General features: G+C 48.9%; 1 protein-coding gene across 4 annotated transcripts in view; it reads right to left on the bottom strand.

Moving 5' to 3' along the window:
* ATP8A1 (ATPase phospholipid transporting 8A1) overlaps positions 1 to 26,173 on the bottom strand; it is a 1,730,029-nt gene that overhangs the window by 999,110 nt on the left and 704,746 nt on the right. For all 4 annotated transcript variants that reach the window (XM_069631739.1, XM_069631741.1, XM_069631738.1 and 1 more), the window contains one exon: positions 13,211 to 13,293. In XM_069631739.1, coding sequence (XP_069487840.1) covers positions 13,211 to 13,293 — 83 coding nt within the window. The remainder of the gene's footprint in view (positions 1 to 13,210; positions 13,294 to 26,173) is intronic.

The raw sequence follows: 26,173 nt of genomic DNA, 5'->3' as shown, positions 1-26,173 counted from the left end.
AAGTTTAAAAAGGACATCTTGGTCTCCAACCCAGGCCTCCCTATCGCTGACACCTACACTAGTGCCTGCTCTAAGGAAACTCTCACTGACATCCTCTTTTTTGTGCCTTTGCCTGACCTATGGACCCTTCATATGGTCTCTGTGCTCTCTCCTTTTTCCTCTTCTCCCATTAATGGTGGCACCCGCTGCGATGTCCTCTTGGCCCCCCTTCCACTCTTCTAAGGCCATCATTAATGTCTACGCTAATGGGACCGTCTTGGTCCAAGGCCCTCAGGCCAACCTTCACCTCTTTGATAGACGCTTCCCTCGCCTCATCAACTTCCTCTCCTCTCCTGCTGTCCCCCCTCCTCTGTCCTCGGCTACCTTGCCTCTATCCTCCCTCCCTGCCCCCTCTCTTGCCCCTTCTTCACCTCCTTCTTCTACACCTCCGCAGGGCGTACCTCTGATCTGTACCCCTCCCCGGAAGTCCTTCAAGGATGGCAACCTTCTCCACATTGCCATTCTTAACTCTCGTTCTGCCATCAAGCATTCCTCTGATATCTGTCACCTTCTTGAGGAACTGGACCTTGACGTCCTTGGTCTCACTGAGACATGGTTCACAGCCAGCTCTGTCACCAGCTTTGACACACTCCTACCTGACGGTTACAAGATCCTCTCCATGCCCAGGCCCAACCGTGCAGGGGGGGGGGTGTTGCCCTTATCTTCCCTGAGTGGATTCCTGCCCCTGTCACTCCTACGCAGACCTACTCCTCTTTTCAATGCCTTGTTTGCCGACTCTCCTAGCCATTCCCTTACCGTGACTACTATCTATCGGCCACCTGGTCAAATTTCCTCCTTCCTCTCCGAGTGGGCTGACCTCTCCTCCTCACTCCTGTCCACTACCACTCAACTCCTCCTTCTTGGTGACTGCAACATCCACCTAGATGCCTCCTATCCCCCCACTGGACTCTTTCGTGACCTCTGCGACTCTCTCTCACTCTCTATTCTCCCATCTGGGCCTACTCATTCTGCAGGGCACACTCTTGATGCTCTGATCTCTTCTGACCTTCCCCTCTCAGTCCCTCTCTCCACTCTTTTCTCCTGGAGTGATCACTTTCTCCTATCCTCCCACCTCACCCTCCCTACCCCACAGGCCAAGCCACCCTCATCATTGCCACCCACCTTCTCGGTCATCCGACCCATGAAGCGCGTGTCAGTTGAGGCTTTCGCTGCCAGCTTCTCCCCCCCCACCCCCCGCCTTCGGCTGACTCCCACCCTGACACAGCCCTCTCCTTGCTCCACTCTGCTATTTCTGATACTCTTGATATCCTTGCCCCTGTCATGAGAATCCGCCTGAAGCCCAAAGCAAATGTAACTCCTGGTATGATTCGGATCTCGTCACCCTAAAACGCAAGTGCAGGGTGGCAGAGAGGAAATGGCGTGCTTCTTGTTCATCCTCTGACAAACTGGCCTGCCGCCTGCTCCAAAGGCAATACCGTCTCTCCGTTCTCACCAAGAAGAGAGCCCTTATCCAAGCCCGCATCTCTGCGGCATCTAACAATTCGGCTGAACTCTTTAAAATCTGCAAGGAGCTTGCCACCCCTGCTGCAGTCTCTACCTCTCCTGTCCCCTCCCAGGCCCTCTGTACTGCACTGGCCTCTCACTTCATCTCTAAAACTCAGGACATCCTGTCCTCACTCTCCTCCTATCACCTCCCTCCCTCGCTTCCCTGCTCTTCCTCCGGCCCTTCTGCAGCCACCCCTCCTCCCTCCTTCTCTGCCTTTCCCCTTTTCTCTGCTGACAAAGTTTCCAGACAAGTCCGATCTATGAAAGTCTCCTCTAAACAGGTTCACCCCTGTTCCTCCAAAACTATCAAGGACCACATTGACTCCCTGGCTCCTGCCCTGGCTGACTTTTGCAACCTCTCCTTCGCCTCTGGAGTCTTCCCATCCCCCCTAAAGCACTCCCTTGTGCACCCTCTTAAGAAACCCTCTGCCGACCCCTCCTGCCCTGCTAACTATCGCCCAATCTCCATCACTCCCTTCCTGGGCAAGCTCCTGGAGAAATTGGCCATCTTCCAGCTTAACCTCCATGCTGAAGCTGTTGGTAGTCTTCATGACCACCAATCCGGCTTCAGAGCGGCCAGAAGCACGGAAACTGCTCTCCTGAACATCCGTGATGACCTGCTCTTGAACCTCGACTCCAACACTCCGTGTGTTCTCATTCTGCTCGATCTCTCTTCTGCCTTTGACACTGTCAACCATGCCATCCTGCTCAACCGTCTCCGCGATAACCTGGGTATCACTGGTCAGGCTCTGGCGTGGCTGACCTCTTTCCTTTCCAATCGACCCTCCCAGGTCCAACTTGGGTCCTTCCTCTCTGACATCTTTTTCTCCACCTGTGGTGTTCCCCAGGGATCTAATCTCACTCCCTGGCTTTTCAACCAGTATCTGGCACTTCTTGCCCACCGCATCGCCGCCCTCTGCCCCAACTTTCAGTGCTATGCGGACGATACCCAGCTCATTTTCAGGCTACCCTCGGCCTCCTCCTCTCCTGCCCTCATCTCTGACTGTCTGTCTGCTATCCAGGAATGGTGTGCTGCCCACGACCTCCGCCTTAATGCTAGTAAGACCGAGATTCTACTCATCGGCACACCCACTCTCTCCTTCCCTGCAGCTCTCTGGCCAGCCTCTCTTGGGCCTCTTCCTGCTCCTACCTGCAAGGCAAAAAACCTCGGGGTCATCTTTGACTCCACACTCTCCTTCTCTCCTCATATCTGACGTCTCTAAGAAGTCACACTACCAGCTGCACCTCCTTAGAGGTATTCTTCCCTTCCTCTCCTTCCCCCAGAAGCTCACTGTCTCCCGAGCCCTGGTTCTCTCGAAGCTGGACTACTGTAACAGTCTCTAACTTAATCTGCCTGCCTCCACTCTCCGCCCTCTGCAACTCATCCAGAACAGAACTGCGAGACTTGTCCTTGGCCTCAAGCCCAGGGACCGTATCTCTCCAGGACTGAAATCTCTACACTGGCTCCCAGTGGCTGCGAGGATTAAGTTAAAAACCCTCTGCATTGTCCACAAGACCTTCTGGGGCCTGGGGCCTAAATACCTGCAACTCTCTCTTCCTAAATATCTTCCTTCCCGAGCCCTTCGCTCATCCGTCTCCAACTCCCTCAGGGTCAGCCGCTTCTCGAAGCAACGAGCTGGGGGTAGATCTCTCTCCGCGGCAGGAGCCTCCCTCTGAAACAGCCTTCCTGCCTCCCTGAAACTTGAGGAGAACCATCTCCGGTTCTGGAAGCACCTCAAAACCTTCCTCTTTGCTTCTGCTTTCTCTCTCCCTCCCCCTGCTAAATTCTTCACTAAATTCTGCACTGAATCTGAAACTTGGCCACTCTCACCGACCTCAGTCCTGGGCCCAGCCACTCTCCACTTGCACTGCCTCCCTGGCAACCCCTGCACTGCGGGACTGTCTCTGTATCCCTACAGCCCCCCCTTCCCGCACTTGTCTGCACTTATCTTGCACTTGCCACCAGCTGGCCCTATTTATTTATTTATCTATTTATTTCTATTCTACTTACCCTGTACTGCACTTTTCCCTTCCCCCTACCCCTGCACTTGCGCGGTCTGAATGACGCCTGGCCTAGTAGGATCGTTGTCTGTCCTCCCCCTGTTCCCCCCTCCCTGCCTCGTCGCGCCTTGGAACACTTGTGTATAGGCGCGTTACAAATGCCATATCATATCATATATCATATCATAACCATCGCTGGGAAGGATGAGTAGATAGCGTAGGCCTCCTAAGAGGGGCAAGCCGGTCTGCTACTACTGCTAAGGTTTCAGACAGCATGCCCATGTCAACAGAAGAGGACCCTGAATGTCACTCAGAGATTGGGCCAACAATGTCAGCTTGTGGAACTGACTGCCAAGCACACCGAAGAACTGTGTTGAACTGGGGATTTGGCTGGGGATTTATGCTGCTCAGTCCTTCCTGAGCACCCATGGTCTTCACCAAACTGCTGGGGTGGGGTGGTAGCTTGTCTCAGGAGAGAGAAGATCCACATCTCCTACCTGAATGACTTGCTTATTCAAGATTGCCACCCGGACCTCGCTTCAGTAAATTTGTACTGCACATGCAGCCTTCGCCACAGTTTGTGCTTCCCTCTGAACTTCTAGAAGTCCTTGCCGTCCCAGGCCCTCTAGTTCATCAGAGTAGTCTTGGACACCTGTCTGTGCAGGGGTTTCTCTCCAGAAGATGAGTTAGTGAGTGCCTTTTAGATGGTCCAGCTCCTTCAGTCCCAGAGGCTGGTTCTGGTCTTCATCCTTTCCGGGCCTCCTGCGCTTCATGTAACCTGGTTGTGGTGGAAGCCTATTTATTAGGAGGTTGCTCCAGTGGCTACTTCAAAGTCAGTGTCGCATATCGAGGGTGTCATGTCAAACCTGTTGCATAATTCAGTCGCTGTGTCTCGAGATATCCTGTGGTGGTCCTTGTGAGAACAAAAATCTGCCCCAATTGACGGTGGTCACAGACACTTCCTTGAATTGCTTGGGTGCTCACCTGCAAGATTTTACTGTGGGCATGCCATGTTCCCTGCCGGTGACTCTTAGCAGACAGACATCAGCCTCTCATAAGTGGGAGCTCTGCCAGGAAGTTTTGGAGGAGATATTCACCATCAAGAGTGGATCTCTTTGCTTCCAGTGCGAATAGGAAGTGCGAGTTGTTCTGGTCCAGGGAATTTCCTCTGCAGGGAGGTCAGTGGGGAGCAGGAAGCATTTGTTGTCAATTGGAACTTCAACCCATGTGATGCATTTCTGCTGGTCCCTACCATTGCAATGGGTCCCAGGAGACAGCGAAAGATCGGATCCACGTTAATTTGATCAATCTGAACTTGGCCCAGAGGTGGTAAAACCCAGGGAGTCTGCCCTGCGTCTACCAAAGAGGGGGGACCTGCTCTCCCACCAAAACGCCTCCCCCACCCCCCATCTGTGCCTCAGGAGCCTGAGCATTCATGTTTAGCTGCTGAGAGGCCAAGGTATAAGGAGTGGGACTTGTTGGACAACATCCTGGATGTACTCCTTTGTGCTTGGAGGCCTGCTGCTATAAAAGTCTATATATGCCTGCAGGTGGCCTATGTGTTTAGACTTAGTGTGTGGGGATGATCTGGACCATTCGTCCTGTTCAACTTACTCTGCTCCGGATTACCTGCTTTCTTTAGCCTTCCGGGCCTGCATATTAGCAGTGTGAAGGGGTATCTGGCAGCCACTTGGTCTTTAAAAGACACCCAGAGTAGGGCTTGTCTTCTCCATGCCCAATTGTTGTGCATTTTGTGGGCGGTTTGGGTAACCAGATTCCCCCAGAGTTATTTGTTGTTCCTCAGTTAGATTTAAATTTAGTTTTTACTTTTCTTATGGGACCACCATTTGGGCCACTGCATTTGTGTTTAAGAGTGTTCACACTTGATGGGTGAGTGAGTTGCAGGCTCTATCTGTTAAACCCCCATACTTGGTCTTCTCGAAGGAGAATGTGACTTGGAGAATGAGACTGTCCTCCCAGCCCAAGGTTGTTTTGAAATGACATAGCTTTCAAAAGATCAATCTTTCTGTGTTTTTTCCTCTGCCTCATCTCTCTAAGATGGGTGAGCGGTTCCATCAGCCGGGCCCTCAGCTCCTATTTCTCTCGGATGACGGCTATCAGGAAAGATAACCAGCTCTTTGTGGGTTATGCTGGTGCTTGCACAGGCACGGCTGTTACTAAGCAGGCCCTATCCAGATGGATCATTCCCTGCATTGCATCTGTGAATTGTATGATCTTGCTCGGAAGGGTGTGCCTGATGTTTTCAGAGCACATTCCAAGAGCAATATTGCGCCCACATTTGTCCTGCAAAGGTGGGTCTCTGTTTTGGACATCTGTCGAGCAGTTATGTGGGCTTTGTGGCACACAATTGCCAAATATTAGTGCCTACATTCTTTATCCAGTCAGGATGCTCTCTTTGGCCGAGCCATCTTCTGCTGTAGGTGGTCTTTCTCCCTTCTCCAGATTTGTGTACTGTTATGGGATTTTATCTAAAATGAGCAATCTGTGCGAAGAAGGAATACATTAAAACAAATGACTTGCAGCTCGATAATGTTCTTGCTGGCGTATTAATCCTTCCTCCCACAGATTCCTCATCACCTTCCCAACCTACTCCTTTTGGTGGATAGGTGGTACACCTCATCTGTTCTGCAGCCCCTTAGCTGCCGAGTGCTAGGGAAAAGGGTAGAAATTAGGTTATGGGGCTCAGCAACTCCCCATATACTGTCCTCGATGTAATGTCTGAGTGTGCATGTGCAACGGCACCAGGCGGAGCTGACACGAAGCTGTGCTGCACCCCCTGGCGGCTGAAATGGTTTCCGAGAACAGCTGGCACTGGAGAAAGAATCAGACTATCCAAGATTATTAATCTGTTAGATGAATGACTAATCCATCAGAAACAACATCACTGAGAGGAAGGTAATTTGCTCTTTATTACTTCCCGTGACATTTACGCCCACAATTAAAATGGGCCCGTTAGTGCTGAGAGCATTGCCTTCAGAGTGAATTGACCATTACAAAGTGTACCATGTCCCCGGGGTCATTAGCCGTCACTTTGTTGTATTAGGAAGTCACGAGTGATACACTTTGAACAGATCAGATGTCAAAGATTTCACAAGTTATACATTGCGTCAAAGTCTCCTTATACTAACGGACCGCATATCCCAATAAATTATACAAAAAGAACAAGTTAATTTCTTACCTGGTAACGTTCTTTCGATGGGATGGTCCGACGACGTATTCCATATCTATGACATGTAATCACCACAGCTGTGCTGCTTCGGAAACTTTTTTCGGCGTCTGCGTCCTGCGTCGATGACATCGAGGCGCCGTCGTCGAGGACCTCCTCCGACGTCCGACGTCATCCGATGTGATAAGTACGACGCACAACGCCCGTAGCCTCAGTTGTAGTTTTTTCCCCCCAGAACGTGTGACATTAGTCAACTGCCAGTCAGACACAAAGCCTTGCGGAACGTAAGCTGCAATCGCAAAAGAAATTCTGCAGCGGGGAAGGCAGGGCGGGAGCGATATGGAATACGTCGTCGGACCATCCCATCGAAAGAACGTTACCAGGTAAGAAAGTAACTTGTTCTTCGAGGGGATTGGGTCCTCCGACGTATTCCATATCTATGACAGACTCCCAAAGCAGTACCAGAGCAAGGAGGAGGGAAAGAATTTAGAATCAAAATTTAGAATAGCCAATCAAATAGCAGAGCAAAGGACCACCTTGCCAAAGGCCAGATCCTGTCCTCGGATGGAATCGAGGGATAGTGACATACAAATGTATGTACTGAAGCCCAGGTGGCTGCATCACAGATGTTGCGAATAGGAACACCCCTCTGCAGGGCAGTAGATGCAGCCACACCCCTGGTAGAATGGGCCCGCAAGCCAGCCGGTGGGTCCTTACCCGCCAAGCGGTAACACTCCGAGATGGCTAAAATAATCCAGCGAGACAAATTCTGTTTCGTCACAGCTTGCCCCAAACGCTTTCCAGCGTAACCAATAAAGAGTTGATCGTCCACTCTGACCCGGGACATGCGTGAAACATAAAAGCTTAAAGCTCTCCAAGAATCAAGCCTATGGAGCCTCTCCTCTTCCTTACCAGGATGCGGAGGAGGATAGAATGCCGGAAGAACAACCTACTGGGCCAAATGAAATTCCGTCACTACCTTCGGAAGAAAAGAAGGACGAACTCTAAGGACAACCCTGTCCTTGTGAAATACAGTGAAGGGTGGCTTAACTGAAAGTGCCTGTAACTCACTCACTCTGCGAGCGGAAGTAACCGCAACTAAAAACACAGTTTTCAGAGTTAACAGCCTCAAAGGGCAAGAATGTAAAGGCTCAAACGGAGCACCCATAACAAACTTAAGAACAAGGTTTAAATCCCAACCGGGCACCAGGAAAGGTGATGGAGGGAACACATTAGTGAGCCCTTTCAGAAACTGTGAAATTAAAGGGATTTTAAAGTAAGAACACCTCTTCAGACGAGCGCTTAAAGATGGACAGCGCCGCCAGGTAACCTTTAATGGTACCCACTTGTAAGCCCCTGTGGGCCAAAGAAAGTAAAAAGGACAGAACCATGGGGATGTCACATGCAAAAGGATCCACATTCTGAACTCTGCACCAGCCGCAGAATTTACGCCAACGGCACAGAGACTTTGTTGCTGGCCTTCGGGCCGAAAGCAACACCTCCATCACGTCTTCAGGGAGGTCCCAATCCTTATACCTCAACCTTTCAGAAGCCAAGCGTGAAGGTTGAGGGATCTGACCTCTGGATGGAGAACCTGACCCCCCTCCCGTGAGAGCAGATTGTCTCGGTAGGGAAGACGACGTGGAGGGCAGATGGACAAGTCGAGAAGGTCCGGGTACCACGTCCTCCGAGCCCACGCCGGAGCAATGAGGATCATCCGGGAACCGAACTTCCGTAACCTCCGCAGCACTTGCGGGATGACGGGGACTGGAGGAAACGCGTACAGCAGCGGGAATGACCACTCCACCACAAACGCGTCTCCTAAGGCTCCTTTTGGAGGAAATCCCCGCGAGCAAAACCTTTCACACTTCCGGTTGACACTGGAGGCGAAGAGATCCACTTGAGGGGTCCCCCAAAGGGCGAAGATCTCCAGGAGAATCTCCTGAGCCAACTCCCACTCGTGAGAGATCGCGCTCTGCCTGCTCAGAGCGTCCGCCGTCACGTTTTTGTCTCCGGCCAGATGAACTGCCGAGATCGAAACTTCCTGCTGGATGGCCCAGAACTCGAGCTGCATCGCCTCCCTGCACAGAGGAAGTGACCCTGCCCCCCCCCTTTTTGTTGAGGTAGTGCATGGCCACTGTGTTGTCGGTCAGGATCACGACACTCTTTCCTCGCACAGTCTGCAGAAAAGCCTTCAGGGCTAGCCTGACGGCCCTCAGCTCCAACAGATTGATATGGAGTCTGGACTCCGACAGAGACCAACGACCGCCGACTGTCAGCCCGTTGGCATGAGCTCCCCATCCCGTGTGGGATGCATCCGTCACGAACGTCACCTGCGGCCAGGGAAGCCAAAATGAAGCCCCCTTCATCAAGTTGCCTTCGACGGCCCACCACAGAAGGTCCGCACCTGAACCGGGTCCGACATCCTGCCGGAGGACTGCGACCATTGCGTCTTGAGTGCCCACTGCAAAGATCTCTTCCGCAGGCGAGCCTCTGGCACCAGAAGAATGCAGGATGCCATGAGGCTGAGCAACCTCAAGAACTCGAACGCTGGGAGCATCTGGGCATGCTCAAACGTGTGAACCATCTGCTGAATGTGAAGAGCCCTCACCTGGGGAGGAAAACACTGCCCCAGGGAAGTGTCGAGCACTGCTCCGATGTACTGGAGCCGCTGTGTTGGCGTCAAATGGGACTTCTTTAAATTGAGGGAGAAGCCCAGCCTGTGAAGGGAGTGGCAGGTGACGGACAGATGATCCAGGACTTGCTCGGGAGAGCTCCCCCTGATCAACCAATCGTCCAGGTAGGGGTAGACGTGAATCCCCCCTTGCCCGAGATGCGCTGCCACCACCACCATGAGCTTGCTGAAAACCCTCAGGGCGGAGGTCAATCCGAACGGCAGGACCCGAAACTGAAAGTGTGAGTCGCCAACCGCGAACCTCAGGTACTTCTTGTTCTTGGGATGGATCGGCACATGGAAGTAAGCATCCTTGAGGTCGAGTGACACCAACCAGTCCTGAAGCTGAAGGGCCTGGAGGACTTGAGAGAGAGTAACCATCTTGAACTTGTCCTTCCTGAGGAGTTTGTTCAAACCGCGCAAGTCCATGATGGGTCTCAATCCCCCATCTTTCTTCGAAATCAAAAAATAAGGGGAATACCATCCCTTGTTACTCTCCGCTACAGGCACCAGTTCTATGGCGCCTTTCTCCAGCAGGGCTTGAATTTCCTGCGCAAGGAGCGGATCCGGACTCTGCAAAGAGAGGTTCCCCGGTGAATTGTCGCAAGGCCTGTGCCGAAAGGGAAGACAGTAGCCGTGGGTTATGATCTCCAGAACCCACACATCTGAAGTAATGGCTTGCCACTCTACAAGATGCTGTGCCAGCCTTCCCCCAACCGGCGAACCATGGGACATGGCCTCATGACTGAGTGGGAGCGGCTGCGGCGTTACCTGAGGGCAAAGAGGCAACTGCCCGAGCGGCCTTGGCACCACGGGTACCCTGTCGTCCACCTCTGGTACCCCTGTGTTGGCCTCTTTGACTGCCAGCTCCTCTCGCTTTACTGAAGGACGAGTAATAGCGAAAGGAACCACCCCTCGACTGCTGTCCCCTAGGACGAAAAGGCGGAGGTTGGCGAACTGCAGCGCCCAACGACTTCGCTGCAGCTTTTGAGGTCTGCAACCTCTCAAGGCTCTCGTCAGCCTTGCTGCCAAAAAGGTGTTCACCGTCAAAGGGCATGTTGAGGAGCCGGGACTGCACATCAGGAGCAAACCCCAACTTCCGCAACCACGCAAACCTGCGTATCACGGTGCTCACCGCCATGGACCTACTGACGCATTCAGCTAAGTCCAAACCCGAATGAACGGACTCACATATGGCATCCTTACCATCCTGGACCATAGCAAGGAAACCATCCCGTTCGTCCCCTTCGGGAATATGTTCAGCCGCTAACGCAACACAGTTCCACAGAGTGTGTGTGAAACGAGACAAGGCACAAATGGAGTTGGCCGCCTGAAGCGCCATACCACCAGAAGAAAACACTTTCTTCGCCCAGCCATCAAAACGTTTGTCGTTCCTATCAGGAGGGATGGTAGGGTAAGACGCCTGCTTTGCCGGGGCCGTAGCCGCCTGCACCACCAAACTCTCCGGAGTGGGGTTCCTGGTCAAGTAGCAGGGGTCGCTACTGGCTGGACGGTATTTTCGCGACAAGGATATGCCCACCGCCGGGAGACTCTCCGGAGCAGTCCAAGCCGCCGCCACCCTTCTCTGTAAAGCCATATGGAATGGCAGTACCGGGTCAGTTGGGGGACCAACATCAAGGATGTCCGTCAGATCATCCTGCACAAACTCCCCTGGGGGAGCAGACCATCACAAGTACTCAGAAACCCTAGCCATAAGGCGCCGGTACGAGGAATCAGCATGAGAGCCAGGCTCAGGCCTACAAAACTCCACCTCCGGAGAGGTGTCCAGTACACTGGCATCATGCAGTGACTGCCTCAAATCGTCAAACTGACTATGGCCCGAGACAATTTCATCTGGAACCTGACTAGGAACCAGGCCATCAGAATCCTCATCCGCCTCTGAAATATATTCCAGGTGGCTAAAAGAAGGCACCTGAGAGTGCTTGCTCTTAACCAGAGCCTTCCTAGGGGGTTCCCCCGTGCCACGGGGTACATCCGACACGAAAGGCGTCGATGGCGTCGAGCGAATCGGCGCCGACAGAACAGGCATCGGTGCCGAGAGGATCGGCGTCGACGTCGAGAAAATCGGCGTCGACGTCGAGAAAATCGGCGTCGCCGTCAGATGCAGCGCCGCCAGCATCGGCGGCGGCGGCGACACAGCCCTCGAAGCCGGAGCCCCGAGCGTGTCCCTCGACGACCTGAGCATCGACGGCTTTGACGACTTCCTCGGACCCGGAGCCTCGAGAAAGCCTGTCGACGCCCTTGACGCCTCAGACGTCGATGTCTTCCTCGCAGACCTCACAGGTGCACACGGTCTCGAACGCGTCGAGGACCGGGACCTGGAACGGGTACGTCGAGAACGAGTCTCCTTGTCTGAATGGGACCTCTCCCGTGACTCATGCCGACCACTCTTGCGAGCAGTGTCTCTCGACCTCTCACGACCGACCCCACTCGGGGGCGCGGACGTCTTAGTACCCTGCGACTCAAGAATCGCCAGCATTTTCTTCCCGAAGGAAGCCCATTCCTCCGGCATCGCACGCCTGGTGGGGTAAGCGACGTGCCGGGCAGAGTCCTCCGAAGAGGACCTGGAAGACGGCCGGTGTCGGCGCTTCCGAGAATGCCTCGAAGAGGCTGAGGAGTGGCGAGACCGACTCCTAGAAGGAGACCCACGAGACTTCCGACGATGACGCGGAGAGTCACCCCTCGAATCATCCGTCGAAAGCCCCGCAGACTTCGACTTCCGGGGCTTGGACACCCGACCTACCGACAACTTCTTCTTACATTCGCGTAAGGCTTTGGACGTGAGCGACTGGCAGTCGATACAGTCATCTGCGTCGTGGGCCTCCCCGAGGCACCAGAGGCAGGCGTCGTGCGAGTCCGTCACCGACATCTTGGACCCACACTCCCCGCACTTCTTGAAACCCGGACGCGGGGTCGAAGACGAAGTAGAAGACATCTTCACACGAAGGATTTTCACAAAAAGAACAGGTTCGAAGAACCGAGAAGAACAGAACTCCAAAGAGTCGAGGCGTTAACTGAGATTCACGAAGCAACACGTTCGCGGAAAAAACGGAACTGAGGCTACGGGCGTTGTGCGTCCTACTTATCACATCGGATGACGTCGGAGGAGGTCCTCGACGACGGCGCATCGACGTCATCGACGCAGGACGCAGACGCCGAAAAAAGTTTCCGAAGCAGCACAGCTGTGGTGATTACATGTCATAGATATGGAATACGTCGGAGGACCCAATCCCCTCGAAATAAAGTACACATTAAGACATACAGGAAAAATATAAGGTAATAAGAGCTGCCAGGATACTCGTTCATTTCAATGTTATGTGCCCTGGTGATTAGGAAACCTATTAAGGGGTGTCATCAAACTACATCAAATGACATCAACCCTTTGTGAGGTTTTCGGACTACTGTGAAAATACAGTGCAGCGAAAGAGCTCACAAACGGACGTCAGTCTCCTTTATAAGGTTGCTATACATTTGCAAGGTCAGAACTCAACAATAATTAGGGAGGAGGAAGAAAAGTATTAAGTATATACATTTGGAATCAAAGCCAAATGATAGAGATTTGAGGCGATTAATGAGAATAAACCAACGCACATATGTTTGTAACAATTTAAAATAGATACACACCTTAAGAAAGCACCAGAAGAATAAGAAAACATGACTGCTTTGTTTGATTGTTCAGAGAAGCATTTGGATGATAAAAGGCTAATCACAAACGGAATTTTTGGAAGACCACATTTCTTTGAATTCTAAAAAGCAGTGAATCACGTTTGAAGTGTACTCACAGATTCTATGATGACAGAGTCGGGGGTTCTTCCGGTAAATACAAAACGCAGTTGCTTGGCTGCTCGGACTAAAGCTCCTTCATCTGCAATAAAACGGGGATGGCTCAGTAAGTGACAAACATACTTTTTTGTAGATGCATTGCCGCCCCATCCCACTGTACACGTTCGACATAGATTGGTCCAACGTTCCCACCAGACTTGCATCTGCGTCACAGGCGCAGCAGAAACGTCAGGACCTTTTCCACGTCCTGGCATTCTCTAGTTTCTGCACCTTCCGTTGCAGAGGCAGACTAAACGTTTAGAGGGTACCTGATTTGGTAAGCATTCGTAGTAGGTATGGTTGTGGTAGTCTCCTCTCCCTCTACATTTAAGATTGCCACTGGCAGGCCTTTCACAGCCAAATTGAGCAAATATGAATTTTATGACTGCGTGGTAAGTGTGCAATAGCAAAGACGCAGAATAAAAGACTTCAGAATCGCAGTTTTTAAAACCACTGCACTCAAAGTCTTGTCACCCCAGTAAGGCTTGTGGAACAGTGTTGACCAATGTCCATGCTATACATGCTCCTTACAGGAATTACATATGAAGAGTGAACAACCTGTACTTTTAGACCTTTATTTAGGACCCTTAAATGCTTCCGCCTGCGTAAGATCCAGCTAGGTCAACCTACTTGCTTTAGAGAGCGTTCGCCTCTGGTACCACGACTTTCTTAAGTGGCAGAATTGTACAGTAGACACTCATAAAAGACACCCAATAAGGGAAGGGCCCCACAATATATTTTTCAAAATATATCCGTTATAAAAATAAAATGGATGAAAAGTGAAATACAACGTATAGGTAAATAACTTGCAAATGATGGAGTCCCAACAGGGTCACAAAAGCGTTCGAATGTCTTGCAAAAATAGGACGTTTAGTGCGACTCTCAAACCAATTTATAACAAAATCCCATCTACCAGGACTGAAGTTGTCTTTAGAACAGTGATGTGCTATGACTGATATGGCAGCATGCCGTCATTTTGCTGTTGAATCCAATGGCCCCATGTTATCGTATTGAAGCACAGAAACTGGAGGAGGGAAGTGAGGGAGCCTCAACCTACACCATCAATCTCTGGAGTACCGCATGACTAAGGGAGGCATCTCTTGACCAACAAGTGCAGTGAGACCAACGTAGCTGCCTAATACATGTTGAAAACACATGCACCTCTCTTCAGGTCTCTGGTACAACAGGCAGTTAGGCCTCAAACACTTCCTTCGCAGCCAGATCATAACATTTTGAAATGCAAAGCATGGACCCAGCGTAACCCATGAGAGCTGTTCATCCTTTTTGATGTACCTCATCTTCTGGTTTTAGGAGTGCTTCGTCTTTATTCTCCTGGAGTCAGAGACCCTCTGGAGTGATTTCATGTCCCAAGAAGTTGACACATGTTCTGCACTACTGCACCTTTTGGAAGGATAGTTTTGCTCCGGCAACCCTCAACTGTGTCAGAACATAACGGATTTCCGCTATGTGTTCCTCCACAGTTGAGCTTTTTATCAGGACATCATCCACATAGGCCAGGTTACCCCTTTCACTCAAGTCGGGCATGGCCTTATGTAGGAAGATGTTGAATTTGTTGCCCCCCAAAGGTAAAGACCAGCTTGTATTGGTACTACCTACTGACAGGCACGGGCTAGTACCCATTGGTCAAGCCAATGTCAGTGTATACTTTTGACCTCTGGATCTGGACCAGCCCCATGTCAATGTAGGGGAGAGGCTATCGGGACTTGTGGACCCGTTCATTCAGCTCCCTCAGGTCAGCACAGAGTCTCCACTGGCCGCTCGGTTTTAAAATCCCCAGCACCAGATCATTAAAGGTGCTGTGGACTGGATGTTACGCTCACCTGATATCCACGGGGACGCCTGTATGCCCTGGTTGCCGGATTTCCCCCCAGATGTACTCAATTTGGGATGATGTCTTCTATGGCAGGTGGGCCTTAAAACACAGGAGGACTGGGCTTAGGTTCAGATTTCGTTTTCTCCCACCAGCCCTTTGGACTCGACCTGAATGCCCCCCTCTTCACCTTGTGAAGATGTCTGGCGTGCTCTCCGTCTTGCTTTCTGCGCAGGGGCGCGTAGTTTCTGCGGGTTGAAGCCGACTGAGTTAACTTCACTGATGCCAACCCATTCAAGTGTCTTTAAAGAGGTAAGTTCGATTATAGTAGTCTTAGAGGGCCTTTGCTTTCTTTCGGGCTATTAATGTCTTTCCCTGATTTGTTTCCCCCTTAGGCATGCAGAGGTTCGCTGGGCGCGCTGCTTGGGTTCGCCTCCTGCCGGGATTTATGGACGCAGAGCGTATGAAGAAAGGTAGGTTCAGCGCAAAGTGCAGCGCGCTAATGTCTTTTTGGGCGAACCTGTATACTTTATTACTTTTCAGGTTACGATGGTCTTTCTGGGCGCACTGAGTTCCAGAGTGCAACCGGCCAAGATATGCCCAGCTAGGTGAGGAGATTTTGGTTGCTGCTGAGATTGCCGTGAGTTACCTGTCTTACGTTGTCCCTTTTTCTCTCCTCCCTAGGTGCTTCGTTCCGGTGCAAGCGCGATGTCCTGAAGATGCTGCCAACGGGACGGAAGACCGCGAGCAGCTGGGATCGAAGGATGGAAGACTGCAGGTAAGCTGGAACTGCTAATGATGTTCTTTTGTCTCCTCTGCAGGTCCGCGATTCCAGGAACGCCGGGTGCTGGTCACTGAACACGGTGAGCATTACGCCGCTGGCTGCAGAATAACGCGAAGCACATTCTTTAGCTTGGGTGTGGTTTATATAGTCTACCCTGTAAAGTAGTCCGGGCTACCACACCCTAAAATACTGCACCGCACAGTCTGGTTCTTAGGGACTAGACTGTGTGGGTGCCTCCATGTTGGCTGCAAGCCTCCACATAAAAAGTAGTCCCTTCAAGTCCCATTCCAAATATGAGCCTGGCGCCAAAGGTGCCAGGACTGACTCCAGGAGAGTCCCCGGTGAAAATGCAAGGCCCTTGGGGCCCCAAATGAACCCTGAGCCCTAACCCTACCTGGCATGTGACCATGCCAGTGGGGTTCTTGGTCACGGGTCGTGACACTGGACTAATTATCCCACAGGACTCAAGGTTTTTGATGATTTACGTCAGGGACTCCATGGATGCGAGAGGCAAGCGGTATTGCTTCACAAACACTGGAGTCATTCCAGGGTCCGTGGGAATTGTTGTAGTATGGATTTCGGTGCGACCACAGTCGTACGAGTCCACCGCAAAGAGATCTTGAAAATCTAAGAACACCGGTTTCAACTTTTGCTCCAGAGTCTCACAGACATCACCTAGGTCGACCTGTTCTTCAACCATTTGCCTAAAGCCTGGAAAGACTTCTCAGCGGCCTCCTCCAGCTGGGTGGACAGGTCCCTGGTTAGAGTATTGACCTGGACAGAGGGTTTCAGGTAGGAGAGGTTGTCAATGTGGACCTGGAAGATCACCTCATCCTGCCTGATGTCACAGGTCACCTCTTCCTCACCGTAAGGGCAGGAAGGGTACACCAGGAAATTCCCACCTTGCCGGGTGAAGATCCTGTCTGGTGGTAAGTCATTGTCACTGTCTTTGGGGATTGGTCCCATCAGTTAATTTCCTATATCCATGGAAAAATGTCGGTCATCAACCGCCATTCCAATAATGGTGCCTGCGCCCAGAGTGATACTCAAAAGGTCGCTGTTATCCATCAATATTGGAATGGTGTTGTGTTCTATATTGACTAATGGTGTCGGGTTTAACCCTAACCCCTGCTGTTGGAGATGGGCATTGAGGTGTACATATGCGTCAGGATTTTGCAGTTTCTGTCCTCTTAATTTTTAATTCAAATGGGAATAGTCGGGTCTGCCCTGGGATGTTGCCCTCCTCTCCAATTTGAACTTCAACTGCATATGGCAGCAATTGGGTTGACCAAAATGCTTTTTCTGAATCATCAGAGCCCATGGCAATGCCCCCTATTCGGGACCAGGCTTTGTAATTTATCAGGTTAAATGAATGGCAAAACGATTGAGAATGCCACTGCCTAAATAAAATACAGCAGGGACATCTCACACCCAACAATTATGTTCTATGCTTTTGTTACCTATATACATTTTGAGCATACACCTGCTAGGCAGGAGAGGTTTGGAATTGGGAGTTTCCAGAACCATTCCCCACTTACCAATCAATTTAAATGTGTGAATGGCTGGATCTTTTGGGAGCTTTCCGAACATGGCTTCGCTGATGAAGCTCTTACCGTTCTTTACGCACACTCAGGCGAGAACATATTCCTGCCCCTCATTTAACTGAATAGGGAGGAACAACTATTCTCTAATTTTCTAAATATCAGCTAAACTTTGAGCTGATTTCTCATTACTTTTGACTATGGAATTGGGATTTTCAGATTGTGAATCAATAAAAAACTTCAAAGTATTTCCTTGCAGTGTGGAATGCCACTTGAAACTGGAAGGAAGCTTGATTTTCAGGAATGGAGAGGAGTTCCCGTCACTAGTTTGTTGTCCTACAGCAATTACTGTCACGTCAGGTATTTGATTGTTCTGGAAATGAAACTGAATGTGATCAGGTTTTTGTTCAACCATGTGCCAATTTAAACTAACATGGTTGACACTCTGTTTCAATATTATTGGCCTGTTGGTCTGAGTCCAGAGGACCTTATTCACACAGTATTAGGGGGGACAACCTGCGCAGGATGTCACTTCCTAGTAGACACTGTGTGTGCTTTGGAGTCACGACTATGACCAGGTGTTACACTGTGTCGTCCAATTTTTATTTCCAGATCCACGGTCCCCTCGAGAGGAATTTCATTCCCATCGAAGTTCTGGAGTTGTCCAGGAAGAGGGGCGAGAGGGGATCTGGTATCTCTCCCCACTTCTGAATTTAGCTGCTCAAAGGCCCTTTTTGACAGAAGAGTGGCTTGGGATCCAGTGTCCACCAGCGCCGAAAATGTAAATTGCCCTTGCACCTGGTCCGGGGCATAAAATCTACCCTCTTTCTCCTCCAATGGGCAAAGATAATATGCATTTTGAGCAAGCTGGGTGATCAATTTCCTTATTTTATACTCCGACAGAGGGATCGTTTGGGCATAATTCTGTGTTGGAGTTTGGGGATCTGAAAGAAAAATGTTACATTCTGATATTTGGGGAATTTCAGGCTCCCTTTTTTCTGATTCTGGGCTGCCCGCCGCGCTCCCTCCACCCCCACACTTTTTGGAGGCAGTCAACAGAATTAGTTTGTGAGGTTTGGGATCGCCTGTTACTATTGGATTTCCTAAATGCTCATTCTGGAGTTCAAGGATGGGCGATTCTGATTTGGTCCCCAATCCCACACAGTCTTCATTTAGATCTCTTGGGACCCATTTTTCTTTGGGAGGAGTCCCCTCTGTCCCTGAAGGAGAAGATCTTTTTTCCAGAATCCTCAAAGGATTATTCCCTTTCAAATTGGAGGACACTAACTTCCTCCACAAAATGGGCCTTTTTGAATGCTTTATTTCTCATACCCACCCTCTGTTCCTTGGGTTGCAGATTTTCGGGGGCAGAAGATTTTTGTTCCGGTTCCTGGGTGTCCAGGGGCTTTTCACAAGTAAGGGAGGAAGCTTCCTCTAAGGCTTTACACCTCTCTTCCTCCCGTGCCTCCTCCTCTGGAACCAGTGAGTTGTCAGGGTTCTCACCCCATCATTGTTCTGGGGTACCAGACCCTTGGTTTGTGGGGTTCTGAGCCCCCATGTTCATCTGAGGGTCCTGTAGAGCCTTCAACATGCGGCCCAGATCCTGGGTTAGGTTCTGGACCTGGCGCTCCAGTTGGGACACCCATTCCAGCTGGTACAGGGGTCTCTGGTCAACTCTAGGCGGATCACGGGAAGGGTAACTATCCCTTCTCCCGTAGTACCCTGAATAAGGTGAATTTTGGGAACCCTCCACCCCTGGCCTCCCCTCTCCTGGATTGGGTTGTCTGGTTTCCTGAAAGCGGGAAAAGAAAAGAGGGTTGTCCTGCAGGTTGGGGTTTTGTGAGTTTGAGGGAAGAAACTTAACCCCGCATTTGGGGAATTACTGCCCTCCTGGGGGAAGTTAGGACGGATGTTTCCCGGGGTAGTACTTACCTGATTGGATCCCCTCCCTTGGGATGGGGGAGTCCATATGTACCCCAAGATTGGTCGGTTGCCCATGTATCAGGGACTGATATAATCAGGGGAGTTAGGGGTCTCATTGGTGGGATTACCTCCCTGACTGCCACCTGTTTGAGATTGCCCTGAAGGCTGCCTGGGTCTCTGATTTTGCTGATTTTATGTAGATACATTTTTAGGCGCCCCCCATCTCTAGGTCTAAAATGGGGGCAACCTTCACCTCCACCACCTTAGCAGCAGCAGGAGTGTTGGCTGGTCTGGGGTTCTTAGCCATATTTTGATTTTCTGCAGGTTTTTAGACCTCATAAATGTGGGTCGCCTGCTCTATGATCCAGTCCAGAGATCTTTTGTCATGGAAATCCCTTACCAGCTGGGTCATAATATACTTTGGGAGGCAATGAAAGAAGGTGGTTACAAACTCCCTGCTATCCGTGCGCACCCTTCTAGTGGGTTGCGCAAAGGCGCGTTTGAGCTCCTGCACACATTCTCGTGGGGCCTGATCTTCCCCGCACTGCAGATTTTAGGCCACTTTGCAAGCCTCTTGCGGGTTTCTTTGGGCGGAAAAGTGTTTCAAGATGGCCGCCCTGTAGGTGGACCATCTTGAATGGTCCTGGTCCTCCAGTCCAGCAAAGAAGCTGGAGTACTCAGGGGAGAAGGTCCATTTTACATACTCTATGCAGTTCTGGTTGTCTTTCAGATGAAAAGTGTCAATCACCTGCTCATAGAGTTCCAGGTGTTCCCAAACAGAATATTTTGCATTTTTATGGTATGTGGTTATGCCACTCTTAATGGCCTTAATCTGCCTAATGGGGTCTTTTGTCATAACTCTCTGGAGTTTATTTGCCTTCTTTGTCTTAGTCACCCAAGTCCACGCACCCTCAGACTCAGAGGCGCTACTACTTGAGGTCCCCTCATGATCATCTAGGCGCTCCCTGATTCTGTGAGCTTGAGAGGGGCTTGCCGAATGGAGGGGCCTAGTTTCTCTATTCCTGTGGTGCTCAGGAGAGTAGTCTTCTGACACTTCCCTGCTCCCAGTGTTGGCAGAATATCCCCCACTGCCCTAATTGGGTAGAGGTCTTCAGGATGCTCTTTTTGGGCCTCATTTGATTCAGTTTTTCATCAAATTGAACCAATTGGTCCCTTGGGAGGTAGTATTTCTGGGGGTCTAAATACTGGACTCTCCCCTCATAGTGGACTTCCTTGTCAAAGACATCAGCCTTAATGTTTGGGTATCTATACAGGGAAGCCTATCCATCAATTTCTGGGGGGCGCTGACCTGTCAGTTCCATCATGCTTGGTCTATTAAATTCTGAAGGCCTCACTGTTTCCAGCTCATGTGAACCAGCAGCCATGAAGTCAGCCGTGTACAAAGTGTTAAATGGGTTTGAGTCCCTTAGTATAGAGGTCCTTATGCTATGATCAGGGGTTACCCTGTCCCTCTACCTGTTCAGGGTCCCTCCAGTTAGGATTAAATCTAACACCCTCTTTCTCCAACTTTGCTAGTTTGTCCTTCTCAGCCCCTACTTCTTAATAATAAGCAAAGATCTTAGACTTTTGCTCAGCTATCATGGCTTTACTGGCCTCTATGACCCGCTCTTGCGCTGCCACTTGTTTGTGGAGCCCATCATTCTTTTCACAGAGGGCCTCATTGTCTCTCTGCGCTTCCTGTATGGTTTGAAAATAATAAGACCATTTCTGTTGCAGGAGACTCAGTTTGTGCATCTTTGGTTGGGTGTTCTCTTCCAGGGCACATTCTACCTGTCTGGCGCGCTCCAGTAAATTCCCATACTCTGTTTTGAGTTCATTTAGTCTCTGGAGGGCTAACTCACTTCCTTGTATATATGTTTTTAACTTATTTCCTGGCCTAGGGTGTCTTTCTCCTGACTTAGGGTGCCCCTCTGTCCCACCAGGTCATCCCTTTGTTTCTTGGCGGTATTGAATTTCTAGCACTCTTGGTCAAATTCTGCTCGAGAGTGGAGGTCTCTCATAATTCATTTATTCTTTTCCTCTTTCAATGTTTTTATCTCATCTTGTAAGGTAACTATCTGCTCTGCTCAAGCTCTATTAAAATGTATCAGTTGATTTAACTTCTGTTGACTCTCTTGCAGAGAGTCAACCTTTTCCTTACACTCCTCTTTCAATGCCTCTTACTGGGTCTCTTGATCTGCATTATTTTGCTGTTGGAGAGCCAAATCTTTTCATTTTATGACATCATTTCCAGATTCTACCTCCAACTCTTGGCTCTTCTGTAATCTTTGCTCTGCTAAATTTAGATCAGTCTGGATTTTATTTAACAGTTCAACTTGATTCTGCGCAAGAGTTGTGTTTTCCTCATGCCTTTCCCGCATCACTCCCATTTGGAGATACATGTAGGCCGTGATTCTGGCAATTCTGATTTGCTCCTCTTTAATTTTTGGGGTCATATAGAATTCACTCAAAGCTTGGTGTAATAGGCCACTGTCCTGCCATGAGTCCAGGTTCATGGCAGTGACCTGTTGTGTTATTTCTTGCAGCCAGACTTTTTCATCCTGTTCTGGCCACTCACCTCTGACAAATAGCTTGTGCAGAAGGTGCTCCCTAGCCATATTGATTTCTACTACAGTCATTTTGGACATGTTCTATCTTTATTAATTTATGTAAGGGTAACCTGTATTCTATTGCTTTTCTGTCTATTTTGGGGTTGATTTTAGTTTTACTTTTAGACACAGGCCTGGTACTTAGCGTATTTGTTTTTGGGAGGCGCTTGTACAGTGTAACACAGTATTCCAACCACACAAAGTATCACTACCCTGCAGGTTAGTCTGCTTTGCTAGAGTGCACAGGTGGTGACCAAACTCAATCCCGACTAACAAGCCCCTAAATTTGTTAAGGATTTCAATCAGGCGACACACACCTTAGTCTCCGCCTAGTATGTAACGCACAACTGAGATGCTTTTCTCCTTATTTTATGCAGATTCAGTTTGAGATGGCACACAACTCGTATCACACCCCCTTTTCAAATACCCCGTGTCACAATGGACCAGGCTGGTTGGTAAAATGCAATATTTATTTTAAAATTCAAAAGAAATCATACAATTTTTAATATGAGGCAGCAATCACCAATGGGGTGATAATTACATTGAGGATGTAGGCAATACACTTGGTTTAACCTTCTAGTGTAACATACATAAAAAACCAGGGAATAGGAGCATTTTTTAATTTAGGAGAGACAGTACCTGAGTTAGGATTTCCCCCTGCAATGCTCCCTCAACCCACAAATAATTGAATTCGGAATGGACAGAAAGGCACAGCAGGTAATCAGGAATAAGATGCAGGAAACGAAATCCAAATCCAACCTTCCCTCACCAAATAAGAGTGAAAAACACATCGTAAATCCCTTGCAATGTTATGAAATGACACTCGGAAATGGACAAATAATTAATGCGTGGTTAAAACTCAATGCAAATACAATTTCTCACTAAGGCAACAGTGCATAGACACTCACAATCACCAGCACTGGATTACAAAGAGCATACAATGGAAAACTGACGGAAAGTTTAAAACGTGTTGCAGCAAAATGACAAGTGTAAAGTTGCATTTCCTTTCAATTTCCGTGTAAATTCACCCTAACGGTTTTTAATAAAAACGGGTGAAATACTCTGATTTGGAGTACGCTTTTTAGGTGGGCTGAGGGATAGATTTAGATCACAGGTACAACCTAGAGGTGAAAATAGGTCTCTAGCTGGTGAATTGAGAGAGATGTGGAAGGTAGTGAGGTTCGTTTTTAGGAACATATTGCAGTGAAAAAGAGAAAATCTGTTTTTAAAAGTGAAAGGCAAATTTACCTTAAACTAGATTTAATGGCTAAAAAAAGAGGAACGCCCCCCGTGAATATAAAGGTTACGCTGCATTAGTAGCCCTTCACACAGTGTAACCCTTTTCTTTAGGGAAAATTCATTTATTTATACACAATATCGCTAATGACTTATGATCTATGCAAGACAGAAATGAAGAGGAAAGTGGCGCTAACGCTTGGAGATCAAGGGCAAAAACACAGAATTCTGACAGTTTTAACAAGTTACCAGGATAATGATAGGATGGCTTAGAGAGTGGGATAAGGACACATGCAAGACAATGTAGACTATGGATTATTATGGTGTAGGGATTATGCTAACAGTCCACTTTTAGTTTTGGGATTTTTGGACCATTAACCGGTTCTTGTCACTACACGGCAGCGCGCCTGGCCAAGGACAGCTGGGCAAAAGACAGCTGGGCAGGATCGGGTCACCGGATGGTAATTGTGGTCACTGGATGGCACAGGTACCTCTGGATACAGTTAGTGGGCAGCAAGCCAGGCTGCAAAAGGTACCACAGCTTTCCCCTTTGGTTACTTGGGAATTTAGTGGGATTTCAGAATTGAGACCTTGCTGGGATAGGATCGTCAATGCTTGGGTTTTGCAGTGGGCCCTGGAGTAGGATCAACAATGCTTTGGCCTTGTAATTGGAATCTGGACTCAGAGGGATGAATGGAACAGGAACGCCGGCGCAGGAAAATCAGGAGAGTGTCTGTCTAAAGTCTTGTCAGGGACACTTATTTATAATGCACAGTGACATGATCCAAGTATATGCTGGGCAGGCTTAGTTAAGCACTCCTCTAACTGATGGGATTGGTCAGGGGTGCTAGTCTCTGCCTCGCTCTCAACTGGTTGGATTTCAAAGAAGGAGGGCAGATTTATGGTGTGAGTTTACAATGTTCAAAAAACCTCCCACAGTTATTTTAGCCAAAATCCAATTTTGCCACAAATGGTACATTTATACAGTTGAAATCTCTTAGCAAATGATATACACAGGTTACATATTTTATGTAGAGCATAGCACTCCAACTCTGCAATCCGTGCAACATTGTTTCGGCCTTCTAATACTTTTTGGTAATTTGGGAGTATGAACAATTCAGCCTAAAATTCCATAACTTTATACACATGTGTGGATTAACATAAGGGACGCAAGTATAATAATTCACATTGGCATCATGGATACTTTTCTAGTAATCCCTGATTCTTTGCCATTTCCATTCCCAAAGGGTCACTTAATTCTACAATGTCTTAAATGAAAACCCATAAAATCACTTTTAAACTGCTTAATGTTTACATTTTTACAAAGTCTTGCTGCAGAGATAAAAAGTATTTACATTTTTATTCATGAATAGTCTTTGGAAGCAAATGACAGTCCTTTGTCACTGGGCCCTTTTTTTCTTTCTTCAGCTGCCACCAACTGTCATTTCCTCCAGACCAAGGTGGGTGTTTCCCAAATGGATTGAAGGTTTATTGCCCCTTCCCCACTTCACACTTCCTTGTCCTGGAAATCCCATCGTCAGTGGGTTCAGCCTAGACTAGATTCTGTCCAACCTAATAATTATCAATGGGGTGTTAGTATCTACGGAGAGAGGCCCTCCTGTTGGTAGCAATCCCCCAAACAGAAACCTATTTTTCCTTTTGGAACTTGCAAATTCCAGCCAATATAGTTGAACCGTTTTACTTTCTTATATTTAGTCCTGAATTAAAAAAGCCAGTTGAATAAAATAACCCATGTGTGTATTTTCCCCAGCAACAAACCCCTTCACATTGCTAGACAATGGCAGGCTTTCTTTCATTCAACAGTTTACTTTTAAAACAGGACTTTCTCTCCTTGAGTTTGCAACGCCCATTTTACATGTGTGGTGAGAAGCTGGCATTTGTTTTTAAATTCAGTTTTGCATCTCCCTCTGGATTCTCACACTGTCTTGCAGCTATAGTTATTTTCTTGTCTGCAGGAGTTTTGTTTGAAGCACAGATGCATTGAAATCTGCATGGCTCAGATAGCTGGAGTTTCTTTGAACTACTGAACTTTGATACTTTGTGATGAAAATTAATGTGTTTTCCCGTGCGGCTAAAAGTGGAGTTCCTTGTTGATTTTTACCAGAGTTGATTTGACAGAGCTTGTCATTCAGAAATCATGCCTGGTTTTGCTGAAGCGCAATGAGATATACTGGGCATGGCAGGGCCTTATTAATCACAGTGGTTTAAGGAAAAACAGAGGGAAATAGCGTTAGAGCAGCTTTTTTTTTTAAAGGTCAAAATGTTTCCTTTTTAATGGGGATTTTCGGGCTTGCAGCAAGGCAACACTGTTTTCTCATTTTATTCCATCTGTATATGTCAGAACACACTGGCACGCTCCCTCAGTGTGTCCCCATGTTGCATCCTGCCCAATATATGCTTCGCAAGACGGTGCAGCCATCTTTTTGTTGCTTCAAAACACAGTTTTGAGGCCATCGTGCTCACAGGAGCCAGCACAACCATTTTGCTGTTTCTGCGCAAATACAGTTTGGTTTTGGCAAAATTCTGTTCAGTGGGTTAATGTAGCCCACAACTCCCACAATAGATCTGCTGAAATGGGAATATACGCAAGGATTAGGGAAACCTTCAAAGAAGCATGATCACAGGCAATGGCTACTCTGCCACCAATAGAGCAGGCCTGAGGTTTCATGTGGGCAACACACGACTCAGTGCCTATAGATCACAGGAAGGATCCTTGGGAAATATAACATTAATGCAAGTCACAGCATCACCTATAATTCATAAATATAAGGGTAATGCCTCAGAAAAAAGGAAATAAACAATGCTTTTACATCCTTAACCTGGAGCTGGAGTAAACTTCTACAATACTTAACATGCTGAAAATACTATCCTTTACCACCTCACCTATCTCACACAGTTTCCATCTGGGGGAGAGCAAGAATCTTATGCATAATCAAGTAACCGCAGATGCGGACTACACCCGTAACTACATTGTATGG

This window comes from Ambystoma mexicanum, chromosome 6q, assembly GCF_040938575.1.
Source record: "Ambystoma mexicanum isolate Mex_15411 chromosome 6q, UKY_AmexF1_1, whole genome shotgun sequence".
Classification (NCBI taxonomy): Eukaryota; Metazoa; Chordata; class Amphibia; order Caudata; family Ambystomatidae; genus Ambystoma; species Ambystoma mexicanum.
This window is presented reverse-complemented; position numbering and strand designations above follow the sequence as displayed.